The sequence below is a fragment of the Canis aureus genome, chromosome 6 (genome assembly GCF_053574225.1).
Source record: "Canis aureus isolate CA01 chromosome 6, VMU_Caureus_v.1.0, whole genome shotgun sequence".
In the NCBI taxonomy this organism is placed as follows: Eukaryota; Metazoa; Chordata; class Mammalia; order Carnivora; family Canidae; genus Canis; species Canis aureus.
The window spans coordinates 59,388,517-59,404,216 of NC_135616.1; the positions used below are offsets into that span (position 1 = coordinate 59,388,517).

General features: G+C 44.6%; 1 protein-coding gene across 6 annotated transcripts in view; it reads right to left on the reverse strand.

Annotated features, from left to right (window-relative positions):
• Window positions 1-15,700, reverse strand: part of SEC16B (SEC16 homolog B, endoplasmic reticulum export factor) — a 56,286-nt gene that overhangs the window by 28,452 nt on the left and 12,134 nt on the right. For 2 of the 6 annotated variants that reach the window (XM_077901798.1, XM_077901797.1), the window contains 9 exons: window positions 9,619-9,972; window positions 7,738-7,850; window positions 6,917-7,007; window positions 6,087-6,195; window positions 4,236-4,380; window positions 3,424-3,575; window positions 2,994-3,055; window positions 1,178-1,313; window positions 477-707 (listed from right to left, as the gene is read on the reverse strand). In XM_077901798.1, coding sequence (XP_077757924.1) covers window positions 477-707; window positions 1,178-1,313; window positions 2,994-3,055; window positions 3,424-3,575; window positions 4,236-4,380; window positions 6,087-6,195; window positions 6,917-7,007; window positions 7,738-7,850; window positions 9,619-9,914 — 1,335 coding nt within the window. In that variant the 5' untranslated portion in view covers window positions 9,915-9,972. Of the gene's footprint in view, window positions 1-472; window positions 708-1,177; window positions 1,314-2,993; window positions 3,056-3,423; window positions 3,576-4,235; window positions 4,381-6,086; window positions 6,196-6,916; window positions 7,015-7,737; window positions 7,851-9,618; window positions 9,973-11,835; window positions 12,004-15,700 lie in introns of those variants that run through there. The other 4 variants (XM_077901795.1, XM_077901799.1, XM_077901796.1 and 1 more) reach the window with 4 other exon arrangements.

The window sequence follows — 15,700 nt, forward strand, 5'->3', positions numbered from 1 at the left end:
CATTTTAATGCCATGGGATTATTACATCATATAATCTTAAGTGAACAAATAGAAATAATTTTATATGTAATTTAATTTTATTTGTAATATATATGCATGGAAAAATGCCAAAAGTAAATATATCAAGATATTAACAGATGTTATCTTTTTTAAGGATCTATTTATTTGAGAGACAGAGCACAAGTGGGAGGAGGGGCAGAAGGAGAAGCAGACTTTCCACTGAGCAGGGAGCTGGATGCAGGGCTCAATCCCAGGATCCTGAGATCATGACCTGAGCTGAAGGCAGATACTTAACTGACTGAGCCTCCCAGGCGACCCTAACAGATGTTATCTTTAAATGGCAAAACTATATAATTTTTTTCCTTGTACCTTTCTGAACGTCTCAAGTGCTATAAAATGGATGAATATTACTCATTATAATTGGGGGTGGGAGCCTGGTTACTTCTTAAAAACAAGCCTGGAGGGGCCACACTTGCCTTCTTCCTTCCGTAGTAGAGCAGTTTAGTGAATTTCTCTACGATCTGTGCAGGTGTCTCCACGCTGGGGGGAACCTCCCCAGTGAGCAGGTTTGGGGTCCCTGAGCTCAGCACAGGCCAATCCTCATCGGTCAGGTTGATGAGGTTAGCCACCGGCGGCTGCCTCTTATACTTCTCCAGCTTCTTGCAGTCTTGCATCAGCAGCTCAGCGATGTCAGACCCCACCATGGACTGAAAGGCAAAGAGGGTCATCCTGAGGGAGAATCCTATTGCCCTCATGGTGGCAGCCCAGGCGCCGATGCACCTGCCTTCTCCGTGAGGAGGCCAACATGCAAACACAAGACCGTCCTTTCTTGAATTGTTGTTACTTCAAACTTCGGTTTCACTCTCATGATATGTTCTGCCTTCTGGGAGCCACAGAGATGACCAGAAATACACATACCTTTGTAGGTGTATCATGTGGTTCATACAGTAACCCCAAAACTGCACAATAACCCCAGGCCAGTGGAGAAGGACAGGGAAAAGGTTATCAATAGCAAATGGGGTTAACATCTGAGCAACTTTTTCCCTTAGGGACATCTGTTGCTTCTTTGACATTATCTTTTACGATCATGCCGTAAGCCGAATCTTCTCTATCCAGGGAAGACTTAAATTTCAATGCAGCCTGCACCTGCCCACCTGTCAGAGCCGTAATACTTTACCCCATTCTGCCGACAAAGGAGAACCAACAATTGCCACAGTAGAGCTGAATCTCTGCTCCTTTGTGTCTCTGATTTTCGGCTCTGAGCTGCTTTCTGCTGGCAAAATGTCATGATGTCCACCTTGTGTACATCCTCCCTAAGGAGAGATTTCAGGGAGCAAAGAGTGAATGGCATACTCTTTACCTGCACAGGACCACAGGCTCCTGCATTGTGAGGGTGCTAGCAGAAGCCGGGGGGTGGGGGGTGGCTGAGAGAGAAGCCTGAGTCTGTAGTTTCCTTGTAGAACAGGAAGGGACCTCAGAGAGTCTCTCATTCTCCCTCTCCCTTTTATAGATGAAGAAACTGAGGCCCAGGGATGGCATAGGGCAGCAGGCCAGAGACTTTGGAGTCAGACAACCCTGGGTTTAAATCCAGCCTGCCACTTCTCAGCTTATGTAAGGCTCTTATCCCATCTGAACCTCTGCTTTTCCCCCTAAAATAGGGATAATGAAAGAAAGAAAGACCCCACCACCATATAAAAGGAATTAGCAAATGTTATAGTGTATACTAAAGTGCTCGATAAATGGGTAATATTGTTTGCTCCAAGTCATGCAATAAATTAGGTCAGCCCCCTAGTGTCCACACCCCCAGCTTGGTGCTCTACCCCACATCCGAATGCCTGCATAAGAGATTCAATGCTCTTACTTGAAGAAACTGTCATAATACTATGGGTTTTTCTTGGAGGGGAAAGTTTCAGGATAAGAATAAGTTTATAGAGTAGCGATGATATACATACAGCTTTCTTACACTTAAAGCAGATGGAGAGGTGTTACATAAAGAGAGCCCTAAGGCTGAGGGAGGACTAACTGATCTGTCCACCATGGGACCTCTACTTAGTAGGATGCTCCGGCCAAGGACCGGGTCCTCTGACTCCCACCAGGACTCTCTCCAGGGTAACATGTCCTGAATATCCATCAGAAATGGGACTAGGACATTTCTATGACTTAGAATATTGAATCACTCAACTTGTATGTATGTATGTATGCATGTATGTATATACACACATATATATAACAAATATGTATTGATGTTTATTATAATAATGTCATTTATTGTTCTCTTCCATTGTTACCAATTAAATAATACTGTTTGCTAAAAAGAAAAAGAAATGGGACTAGGAAATTAAAAGCGGAATCCCTGGGTGGCGCAGCGGTTTGGCGCCTGCCTTTGGCCCAGGGCGCGATCCTGGAGACCCGGGATTGAATCCCACGTCCGGCTCCCGGTGCATGGAGCCTGCTTCTCCCTCTGCCTGGGTCTCTGCCTCTCTCTCTCTCTCTCTCTCTCTCTCTGTGACTATCATAAATAAATAAAAATTAAAAAAAAAAAAAAATTAAAAGCAATACTAGCTCAATCCTGCAGAGGGCAGACTTGCACACCATCCAGGAACACACACCGCGCTATTTCTCCAGAAAATGGCAAGAATCATTTTCCCACTCTGATCCGCTTGTCTATAATTTTCCAGGCTGTGCACCACCTTTCTACCAGTATCTATTCAGTACTCAGAATACAAAAACCTCCTACTCTGTAGCTCCTGCAAAATAGAACTGTCTTCAGATTTTTAATCTTAATTTTTCTTTCTGCCCCTCGACTCTCCATTTGCTTGTCAAAAGAGATCAGGCCACATTTGTCTCTATCTTGTTGCACAGAGTGTTCTACTCCACAGGGGATAGATATTTTCTTTCAAGGAAGCCAAGAGCAAATCCCCAAAATGCTGATCTGGGCAGGCAGATTTTGTAGATTCAAAAGCCCTCACTTGGCAGGTCTTAAGATAATTTACCTGATCAGGGGTCCTGAGAAAGTTCTCAGCTCCTCTTGCTCCTCAGAATAATTAAGAATAATCTGGAATGAAAAAATCAGATTTGGCGTTCGAGACCACGTCCACCCAATGCCCCTGTCAGTGAAGTCCAATATCAGAACCCGTGGCTGTGGTCCTGGGATGTGGCTCCGTGCTTTGTGGAGAACACAGGAGGTTTAAAGTGGGTTCTCTGGTTGCTGAAAGTGAGCCAATAGCATCTCAGAAGAAACTTAAATCTAGTATCACTTCTTTGAGAGAAGACTCCTACCCTTTCCTTCACAATACATGCCCCAATCCACGGAGTGCATGGCCCAGTTCCCCACAAGAGCATCCCATTCCCGGAGATGCCCAGGCTCAGGCAAAGCGAAACAAAGCCAAGTGCCAGCTTTCTGCAACACAGAATCTTGTTTACCTCCATGCTGTGCAGTTCAACTAGGGCCGTCTGTCCATCTCTGGGGGAGCTGGGACTCACATACACCAGCTGACCTCCTGGCCCAAAACTCACAGGCACATGAGGGATGTAGAATTTCATGGGCTCCTTAGGACCTGCTGCCGAGACATTCTCTGACCAATAGACACAGGGGGACCTGTTAGCATTACTGCTACTACTTATCTTTAGAAGTACACCACAGACATGTTTCTACCCAAATTCCACCTGGGCAAGATAAGACTCTGGGTGGGTGGGGTAATTAAAAGAAGCCTACGCTCCAAGTCAGAGTTAAGCCTCTCAGAATATGTTAAAATACAAGGTAAGGATTCAATGGTTTGGTCCAAATGGTAAGGCACCAGGCCCAGACTCCCCCATGATGGCAAGAGACCGGGGATTCTGGCTCTCATAACCCCAGTACTCATGACATGTGTCCTACATCCAAACAAAACAACCTTGCTTTGTGGCCTGCCTTTGCTTTATCAAACTGACTCTGGTCTTCACTTTCTTCACCTGTTACATTAAAGTATTTCTGGATGTCTCCTCTCCCAGCCTGACCCTGATGGCTAGAAGCAGTGTTCCCTTCTAAGAATTGCCTATGATGCAATCTCTAGTACAAGAGAAAAGGTAAAAATAGAGCCAAAACGGCCTCTCTGCCCAGGAGACTTGCATAAGTAAATGAGGCAGGCAATGATCCACTCTTGGAAGTACAGAGGAAGGGTGACTTTCCAAGAGGTTGCCAACTAGCCCTCTTCTCACCAGACTTAACCAGTTGCTCAGATCACTTCAGTACCTACCAGCCTGAACTGGACTCCAAGCTGCTGGTGCCATGGGGTTGTACAGCTCAGAGGCATCTCCTATATACTGACTGAGCTCGTAGGCGCTGGAGGTGAGGCCAGACTCATGCTGCTGGAGAAGGTTGGACTCGTCGGCCAGTGGTGGCTGGAAGTTAAAGATAATGAAAACACACGGGAAGAATCAGAAGCACTTTCAGACAGATGGACCTCCCATGTGTTCCTTCAAAGCAACAAAATCAAAACTTTCAAATAAATACATCTAATGTGGATGTGTTGCAGGGAACAGAAGTGCGCATTTGATCAATGAATGATGGCCTAGTGAAAAGGGTGTAGGGGATCCCTGGGTGGCTCAGTGGTTTAGCGCCTGCCTATGGCCCAGGGTGTGATCCTGGAGACCCAGAATTCAGTCCCACGTCGGGCTCCCTGCATGGAGCCTGCTTCTGCTTCTCCCTCTGCCTGTGTCTCTGCCTCTCTCTCTCTCTCTCTCTCTCTCTCTGTGTGTCTCTCATGAATAAATAAATAAAATCATTTAAAAAAAAAAAGAAGAAGAAAGAAAAGGGTATAGCACAGAGGTCAGGGGACCTGAATTCAAATCCCAGCTTTGTTGGGATACCCAGCTGGCTCAGTGAGTAGAGCATGTGACTCTTGATCTTGGGGTTATGAGTTCAAGCATCACTCTGGGTGTAGGGATGACTTAAAAATAAAATAAATCTTCAAATCCCAGCTCTGTCAATACCTGCTGTGACTTTGGAAAAATGATTTAAGCTGTCTGAGCTCAGGACTCCCATCTGTAATATAATCATATTCGTCGGGACTCCTGGATGGCTGAGCGGTTAAGCTCTACTTTCAACTCAGGGCGTGATCTTGGAGTTCAGGGATCAAGTTCCACATCAGGCTCCCTGAGAGGAGTCTGCTTCTCCCTCTCCCTCTGCCTATGTTTCTCTCTCTCTTTGTGTCTGTCATGAATAAATAAATAAAATCTTTGAAAAAATAATCATATTTGTCCTATAGATTTCAAGTACTTACTCATGTATTCATTCACCATTATTTAATGAGCACCTACTATGCTCCAGGCACTGTGCTTTCCCTGGGGACACAGGTGTACAAGAAATTCATGGAACTTATATCCCAGGAGGATGAAACAATAGATGCAAAGCTGTAAAGGGCTGTTCTCATGTCTGGCTGCTGTTCCTATGGGCATATGTTATATAGCATGTGCCCTGCCCTGTTAAGTGTTAGGTATATAGAAGAAAATGTTCTCAAAAAGCAGACAGATCTCATCATGGAAACAAAATTAATATAAGACTGTCAAAAATCAAGAGCTTGTCTCAGCAGTATTTTTACCACTTTTCCATAAACCTGAAATTATTCTCAAATTAAAAATTTATTTTAAAAAATTTAAGAACTCCATTTTGTGGCCTGGCTGGTATACCCAGTAGGATTTCAGAGGAGAGAGTTGGAAGAGTCGAGAAAGGTTTCAACTCTGCTTTTCAGACCTGAATTGAAAGATTCCAGCAATTCCTCACTCCCTGAATAAACTAAATTGTCAGTCCCCTGGAGTACTGGTGACAGCCTCTCCTTTTGCTCAGCACCTCGGAGTGACTTGGGTGACACTTCCTGGTCCAGCCAATTTGACAAAAATGCAAAAGGGACAGACCGGGGCCCCAGACCCGTAGATTGAAACAGGAAGGCAGGAAAAGGAGGAGGCTCTGCAGAAAGGGGCAGATGGAACCCCTCAGACTGCTGGTCACCGGACACCCCCCTCCCAAGGGCCCCCTGCCTTGCCACAGCTTCGGTGTCAGTTGTGATGTACTGTCACAGCCCACCAGCCCCCATGTCACTTCAGATTACCTCATTCTTCTGGGTTCCAGTTAGCAGACTCTCCAGAATCATGTCCCCAGGCCTCTCCTGTCCAGTGTTAGAAGCAGGGCTGTCTTTATAAGGGTTCTGACTCTTGGATCTGAAGCAAAATGACAGGAGCAGGTAAGGGGGGTCCTGGGCGAGCCAGCAAAACTGAGCTGCTCTCTCCTGGAGGCTGTTCAGCTGTGAAGCATGGGCAGTGTAGGGTTGGCCTGTGTGCCACAGGGAAAAGCATTATCCTCCCTTTTCTCCCCCAATCTATTGATTCCAGAAAAACAGGAGCTCCTGGGTCCCCTAGCACAGCCACTAGAAGTAACTCCAAAGCCCGCAGAGAAGGGTTGGTCCCTGCAGCCTTACAGCCTGAACTGACTTGACATCAGAGCAGTTGGGTTGGCCAGTTGGTTGTACAAGGTAAAAGCACCAGGCCTAAGGGCACCAGGACAGATGTTTGTGCAAAAGACTCTTTTCTTCTCTCCTTATCCCAGGGGATGAGGGGGGAGGAGAGACTCCCCAGCCTCAGCCAGGACCCAACTGAACACTTCTGCAAGACCACATTTGCTCTGAGGCCAACCTAGAATTAAGGCCTTCCTGTAGGGTGGACTTTATGCAACTTCAACAGGAACTCAGGTGATCCCAAGTCTGGGAGTCTCCTGTCAATGTTAAGACTCCACTTAAAGCTGGCTTGGGCCACTCTGGGCTACTCCACAACCAGCAGACAGCATTCTAGAGATAGAGATAAGCACTGGGATGCCATAAGACTTGCCCAACTTAGTCTGAGTTTGGCCGAGCCATGTTGAGCTGGCCTTTCCTTTCACACTTACGGACTATTCTGGTTTTCGTGCTGATGCTCACTGAGGTATTTTTGATCTCGGTGATCTTCCTGCCAGATATAAGGACTCTCTCGCCTTGGCACTGCACCCTCAGAGAAAACAAAATGAAGACAGTCACTTCCTATTCCTAAAAGTTTAGAAAGACAGCCGCCAGCTGTGAAGATGAGTTACTGGAGCACCGTAGGTATAAAAACATATTTGCCAAATTGGATAAAATGAAGAAGTGAGAGCTAATGATGGAAGTCAACAGGATGCCCCTCAGTCCTCCCTGATCCAGGTAGCATGGCTCAGAACAATTGTATAACCATTGGGATCGTGTGTGTGTGTTTTCTGTGTTGAAACAGATTTCCCTTGGCTGGCAGGTCAGAAGCACCAGTAGCATATCCCTAAAGCCCTACTATTGGTAAAGGGTATAAATTCCTGTGAGTGCATATCTGCCACTGTCACGGTCGATGATGGTCAGACTCATCACACCCAATCACAACTTCATTGTCAAGAATTGCCTTCACTGTTCCTTGGACAGAGACTATAATCTTGGCTATAAGGAGGAGTGGAAGAAAAAACTGTGATTGAAGTGCAAACTGTCCATAATACTGAAAACGTAATGGTAGATACAGCACTATCACTGACACGTACGAAGAAAAATGATTCCTTTCTATCTCTTCTCCTCAAGACATCTAGCAGTAGTATCTTTGCTGTGGCCTCACATGGCCAAGAAAGAAGCAAGTGAGGGGCTCTATGTCAGCCAAGCATGACCGCCAGGGTGAGGCCCTGAGCACCATCCCAAAAGCTCTTCGGAGATTATTCCGTACCTCTTTCTTCCTGTAGCTGCTGCGGGTGTCTATGGTAGTAATAATGTCCATAAGCATGTTCTTCCCTTAGGGTTGAAGAATGATAGCTTTGATATGGATCCTCAATGCCCGCCCTAAAATGCCAAAAAGAAAGCCAGCCAGTCAAGGATGGGTGTGGTAAGGTGAGAAACCAGTGGAGGACTTGACACCTTCATAAGAGACAACTGTCACCTCCGTCTAGAACCCGCTTTAAAACTACAGTTTCATTCTAGATCCTATAAACAGAAGATCCAGAATCAGAGCACCGGTAGGGCCATTGTTTCAGTATATGTGCTGCCGAAGCGAGCACAGGGCCTTTGTTTCAGAACAAGCCTGGGCTGTTGATAGCAACACATAACCAGTGTCTCATTCTCCTTCCCTGTGATTCCCCTATTCCTCCAATACATCCAACAATACATAATGTTACCTTAGAAAACCCTGCCCTGATTTTTTTAAAAAGATTTTTTTATATGTTTATTTGTTTGAGAAAGCAAGAGAGAGAGTAGAGGGAAGAGAAGAAGGAGAGGGACAAGCAGACTCTGAGCTGAATGTGGAGCCCAATGCTGGGCTTGATCTCACCACCCTGAGACCATGACCTGAGATAAAATCATTTGTTCAACCAAATGAGCCACCCTGTGCCCCTACCCTAATATTATCCTAGAATACCCTCTCCTGAAATGATGTGTAGGTACCAAATATGCCATTGTAATTCCCATGCATATTATGTACAGATGGAAGTGAGATAAAGAAGTCATGTTGGACTCTCTTGAATCTGATTGCCTTTATTGCCTCTGTCCTTAACATACCTTCCTTCGAGAATTCAACAATACAAAAAGATTGGGGAGAGGAATGTCATATTAGTCTCTTTATCAATTAGTAATTCCTTAGCATCTCATAGGAACCGATGCTTTACAATAACTGTCATAATTTCAACCCTAAATCTGTAGGCAGGCAAATTATCACCCCACCTGGAAAAGCTGAAGTGGAACGTAGATGACTTCCAATATTTCATAAAATATTAAATCTTCTGCTAACAATTAGAATTCAGGAACAGGAATTCCAGATTCCCCTAGAATTACCTCAGAGACCTCTTTGTTCTGTACTTAGAGACTGCAACGTTCTATCTGCTTTCTCTGTGGTTGATTTCATTTTTTAAAATGTTCCCATGTATTCATCCAACACATTTTTTTCTGTGTGTCTATTACACCCTAAGCACTGTTGCACACCCTAAGCACTGTTGCACCACCACCAACTGGTAGTGTCTATGCTCACAACACTCAGAATTTTTTAGAGGAGGGCAGCCCTGGTGGTGCAGTGGTTTAGTGCTGCCTACAGCCTGGGGTGTGATCCTGGGGACCCGGGATCGAGTCCCATGTCAGGCTCCCTGCATGGAGCCTGCTTCTCCCTCTGCCTGTGTCTCTGCCTCTGTGTGTGTGTGTCTCTCATGAATAAATAAATAAAATCTTTTAAAAAAAAAAAGACCTTTTTAGAGGAATTCCCAGGACAAACCTTTCCGTAATCTATAAATATTACCTTTTTGCCATCCCAGAGTAAGAAGGGCTCATCTACTGCCTTGAATCCACCATTCTTTCTGCCCGCTGCCCTGGCCCCAAAACCCAGTCATGCTGTCATAGCCTCTTTAAGAAGCCCCACAAGGGGACAGAGAGGAGGGAAATACTATTGTTGGTCACCTCAATCCAATTTGGGAGAGGAAAGGGTTTATAACTAAGTCGATGTACTAGGGTAGAGAAGGAACTAGAAGAAAAAGAGCAGGAATAAAAGGAAAAGGAAGAAGGAAAGGAACAAGCTACAGAAGCACTTAAGTGAGGTGAGTTGGGTGAATTCCAGCTTCTAGAACCATACCTTGAATACAACTGGCTGGGATAACCACTTTTGTAATAGTCAGCCCCGGACACAGGCTGATGCCTTTCCCCAGGCCTGGACGCATAACGGGGCTGCTGGCGGTCTGTCCTGGGGTCCTGCTGTGGCAGGGGGCTCCTGTGGGGATCTTGCCACTGGTGATACCTCTCTCCATTGTGCCAAGAGTGAGGAACGGGCCAATGAATTCCGTCTCTCCGAAGTCCACGGTCTGGGTCCTTTGCTGGAGCCGTGGCCCTCCCCTGTGGCTGAGGTGGCCACTGGGGAGCCCAGAATTCCATCCCTGACCCTCAGAATTTCTCTCGTGTTTTTAGTGAGTTGTGTAGCTATTTTATCTTCCTGCAGACAAAAAAAAAAGAAAAAAAATCACCATTTTAGGCCTATCTCCAAACATGATGATTGATTAGTTCTTGTGAAAAAAAAAGTACCTACGGTCCTCAAAATCTTTTATCTAAAACAACACACAGGCACTGTTAATAGAGCTATCTGGGGGAAAATGTCAAGCAGACACATGAAGTAAATAACAGGCTAGACAATTATATTGATGTTGCTCTAAAAATTAAAAAGTATATTTGAAGCAACAATAGATGTGAGAGGCAGGGGAGACACAGAACAATCAGATATAAAGCTCCAAAACACTATCGAAGAATTGCAATTAAATACGTGTTCGTTCATTTATCCCACCAGCAATTATTCACTCAACAATTACTGTGGAGGCGCTCTGCTGTCAGAGAAATAGGTGAGCTTAGAGCTATGCCAGAGTTTAAATCCTAACTCTGTCACTTATTAGCTAGTTAATTTTTTCAAGCCTAAATTTCCCTGAGAAACAGAACAGGGATGATAAGGACAAGTTTGCAGGATTACAGTCAGAGTCAGTGATAACTTGCAAAAAAAAAAAAAGTGCCCAATACACTGCCTAGTATATAGTAATTGCTCAATTTAATGGCAGTTAGTATTATCAGAGACAAGATCAGGGCAGTATGAATGGATGAAGACATTTCCTAAACAAAAAGAAGTTTAAATTGACCTTGAGAGACATCTTTTCTGAATCCTTAAATTATCCTCTTAGAAGAATGAGGCCCTATTATATGGCTATGCCTGCCCATCTTCCAAGGGGGTCAAGTTTGGGATTGTTCTCATGACAAACTAGACAGCCATGCCTCAGTAATCTTCCTGGCTAGAAATTTTAAAATCTGGAAGTCTCTCCCAGTGTCAAATTTATTTTCCCCTCTTATTCTTCAACATGAGAAATGCCTCTGAAGACATGATGCCCTCCAAGTTCCTCTGCCCTGTATCACAGAGGAGCACCTGCATCCAGCTGCCTCCAAAGAGAAAGCACACGTCAGACCTTACTGGTGACTTTGGGATTCTCTAATGTCAGGAGAAATATATTAGCTCAGTCAGACCCCATGTTTTTTCTCCTTTGGGAACTGTTTTAGGTTGAAAGATTTTGATAAAATACAGTTAACTTGCTCCCACTCCAGAAACTCCCAGCCTAATATAAAAACAAAAAACAAAATTATATCAGAACAAAAGGTCAAAGGGTATATGTTGAAATCAAGATACCACTCTGCTTGAATGCCATGGATCCAGGGTCCACAGCTATGAGCCAAGAGCTGTAAGCAGAACATACAAGAAGAGCAAGGCGCAGAAGTACCTTCCACCTCAAGATCAATTACAGCCCCAAAAAATTCGTACCTTCCTTCCTGTGTCAGCCCCCTCCCTTGAAAACAGTCAGGTACAATGAAAGCCTTTTCCAGCAAATCCCAGCAAAAGCCAAATGCTCCAACACAGTGAAGGGTGACATCGGTCTTTCCTGAAGGTCCACAAAACTCCTACCTTTCAGATGCAAGAAAGTTCAACAAGAAGAAAGCCTCTTTTGCCTTGTCCCCAGATGTTTTCACTAGACAGCCCTCCTTCAACCACAAAGACACAATACCCTATCTCTCCACTGAAATCACATTATTCTGTCGCTCACATATCAACTCCCATAGGTTAGACCTCAGGTTATAATTAAGGACACCAAATGTAAAGCACCCAAGATTCTCAAAGGGGAGGCATCACATCTACAGCAACAAGCCACACTTTCGCATTCATTTAAGTGACCCTCCCCAGCCCAGCAAGGGTGAAATTGCCTTTCCTAATGTGACAGTACAGCACAGCCAAGAGAAAGAAAGCAAGGGAGATAGCGTCCCCCCACACCTGCTCGGTGGCTTCCCACCTTCTTTCAGCACAGCTTCCTTCCGAGACTGTCTCTCTCCTCTTTAGAGAATGTCAAAGTCCATGTGCCACATCTACCAAGACCTACCCGGCCTTCAGACCTACAGCCAGTTAGTTACCTGTTCAACTGCCCAGCCTCCATGGAGCTGATTCACTAGGGCAAAGTCCAGCCCAACTACCTCCGTCTGGGACAGGCCTGACTTAGCGAATTTGCTCAGAACCTGCTGGAGGCTTGTGCTTCTATTTGCCTGGTCACTGACTGAGCCCGGTTTGCTTGTATCCAAATCCCAGAGCAAACAAGGAAAAAGACAGCAAGAGGAGGAAATCCAGAAAGCCTGAGGCGGCCTGGCCTCTGGGGTGTTGACTCAGGGCTCTGTCACTGCTGGCTCTAATGCTCACCCTCTAAAGGAGGAATAAGAGGGGTGCCTAGGTGGCTCAGTCAGTTAAATGTCTGCCTTCGGCTCAGGTCATAATCTCAACAGTCCTGGGATCGAGCCCCACATCAGGCTTCCCGCTCCTTTGGGAGTCTGCTTCTCCCTGTCCCTCTCTCTTCCCCTCCCCCACACGATCTCTCTCTCTCTCTCTCTCTCTCTCTCTCTCAAATAAATAAAATATTTTTAAAAAAATAAAAGAAGGGGCAGCCCTGGTGGCGCAGCAGTTTAGCGCTGCCTGCAGTCCGGGGTTTGATCCTGAGGACCCTGGATCAAGTCCCACGTCGGGCTCCCTGCAAGGAGCCTGCTTCTCCCTCTGCCTGTGCCTCTGCCTCTCTCTCTCTCTCTATGTCTCTATGAATAAATAAATAAAATCTTTAAAATAAATAAAAGAGGAAGACTAATACTTAGCTTCTTTTTTTTTATAAATTTTTATTTATTTATGATAGTCACACAGAGAGAGGCAGAGACACAGGCAGAGTGAGAAGCAGGCTCCCTGCACCGGGAGCCCGACGTGGAATTCGATCCCGGGTCTCCAGGATCACACCCTGGGCCAAAGGCAGGCGCCAAACCACTGCGCCACCCAGGGACCTTAGCTTCTGAGAGTTACTATGAGGATTAGATGTTGGTAAAGTGGCACATGATCTAGAAATATATATGCTCTATAAATAAGTATGATCCTTCCCTTTCAAAAAAGATGAGCTAATTCCACTGGTGGAGGCAGGCAAGCACTCACTGGTGGGTAGTAAACACCTGGTTTGTCTGGTTTGGGGTTTTCTCATTCATATTTTTCTTTGCTGGGGTTCTAGTTGTGGATCAATTGTAGCAACAGACGGAAGGCAAATTTAATGGCCAATATTGAACTGAAGGCACTGAGAAGTTTTCTATTACAAAAAGAAAATCATTGTTCACATTTAAGAAATACATTTCTTTAGGCAAACATAGAGAAGCTTATGTCCACTTTTGAATTACTATTTTAAAATTCAGCAAATCATCATGTTATATACCTTAAGTTTATATAACGTTATATTTCAACTATACCTCAATAAAGTTCTGGAGTTGGGGGGATAAAATTCAGAGTTTGCTCTAAAAGGGCGCAAATCACTTATTTCTTTCAACAAACATTAATGAGGGCCTCTTAAGTGTCAGGGCTTGAGACATATAACTATGAAAGACACAGTCCTTGACTTCAAAGAGCGGAGCAAATTAACCTCTCATGTTGTTACTACTTGTTCCAGAGAAGACTGCATTAGGTGGGTCTAATGGTCAGAGAAGGTAATGTACCTAAACTATAAGATTTTGTCTCAGACCCTCTACAGACTCCTGGGGCCTGACAGCTGGGTGTAGAATTCTCTGACCGAGGTAATGGTTTCTTCCCCCTGTGGTAAGCCATTGGCTGCACTGCTATTTTTAATCCTCCTGAGAAGAGGCAGTAGAAGGAGACACACATTACAGCAGGAATCAGAAGAGGGTTGATTATGACAGACCCAGTGGATCACAATAACATTCATGAAAACCTGACGTAACTCTTGTGGCTTATGACATGATGCCAGTCTTGCCTAAACACCAGCTAGCTACATTACTGGAATGTTAACTCTGGAAGGGACCTTGAGGTTATTTTAGTGACTTCACTTAACTAATGATAAAACTAATATCCCAAGGAATGAACTGATTTACCTAAGACCACAGGACTAACTGGAAGCTCCGTCAGGACTACAGTGGTATGCTGGAGTTACCTTGCACCGAGCTCTCGAGAGCTGGTTCTTAGGCATTCAGGAACTGTGTGCCAGTAGTTAAACCATCAGTAATCTGGAATCCACCATGGTGGGAGGATTTACACAGAGACTCTCAAATGCTACAAAGCAAGGAGATGGTGGTTGATTTCAAAGGGCCATGTTAGCAGCATAGTGAGGACAACCCCAAAGTCCTCCTTCCTGATTCAGTGTGCTTTCAACTACAGAATTACCATTCTGTTCCTAGCTTTCATTGCACATTTCTGGTTTAAACATCTAGCCCAGTTATTCCAAATGCTCCTTTTGTGACATCCCCAAGCATGTCTAATTATCTCAAGAGTTATTATGAAACTCTTCAAATGCTCACCAACCAAAATTAATTTTAATTAGCTTTAATTATTTTCTATCAACATATGGCATACAACAGTTATATGGGTCATGGAATGAAATAGATCGTGGTGGGATCTCACTGGTGCAAAGGTTTGGGATTTATCGATCTCTGCCTTTCCCGGCCCCACATACCTAAAGTTACTAAATCTTTCAACCTAGCAGCTCAATTCCTCCTGGTTTCTAGCCAAATCTGTCCAACTTGACAGAATACATTAGCAACTCATCCCCACCAGGAAGTGGGATAAAATTAGTCCTGTCACCCCAAGTCCTGGTGGCAATACCCTTGCATGATCCCATAGGCTTTCTCATGCTGGAACGGCTACAGTCTTCACATTACCCCCTTCCCCAGGTGTCCTGTCCTCGTGCCTGATTCCTGCTCTTCCTTCCAACTATCCACTGGAATTGGAGCCTGGGCTACTTGCTAATTTATGTGAATTTCCTTTCCTAATCTCTGTTCCCCGTCCAAATGCCAGGCCACTGATAGAAGTCCTGCTTCACATGGGTATAAGTACCCTGGTTTGACATCTGTCTAATGTAAGTATCATCAGTGCTAATAACGTAGTTAATTTCTCCCCACCGGACTAATGCTGAAGGATGCTGAAGGATGAACAACCACCTAGATCCAGGTCAGATTTGCCATGAAGCTGTGAGCACTATGATTTAGTGACTGCTTACTCTTGCAAGGGACAGCCCAGTGGCTAAGACATACCCCAGGCTTGACCCCATCCTTTACTAAAAGTAAAAATTTAGAAAACAGACTGAGAGGCCCTATGTCAATATGTTAATAGTAATTATTTGTCAGGATCACAGGATTATGGATATTTTATTTCTCTCCTCTTCCTTGTCCATATTTCCTAACATTCCTACCATTAACATGTTATTTTTAAAGAAAAAAATCAACTAACATTATTTTTAACCAATACTCTATCCAAATGTGTCATTGTCATGTCAGCAAAAATTATGTACCCATATATGCAACAATTATGCTAAAATGGGATAGTAACTCTCTAAAGTGTCCAAGATTGGTTAACCATGCTCAGTCTACTCTTCTGGAAAGAAGATTACAGAAGTCATTCATTCACTAAACAAATGTTTATTAAACATTCACTACAGGGGCACCTTGGGTGGCTTAGTCTGTTAAACATCTGCCTTCAGCTCAGGTCATAATCCTGGGGTCCTGAGATCCCCCAAATTAGGCTCCCTGCTCAGTGGGGAGCCTGCTTCTTCCTCTCTCTCTCTCTGCCTGCTGCTCAGCCTGCTTGTGCTCTCTCTCTGTCAAGTAAATAAATAAAA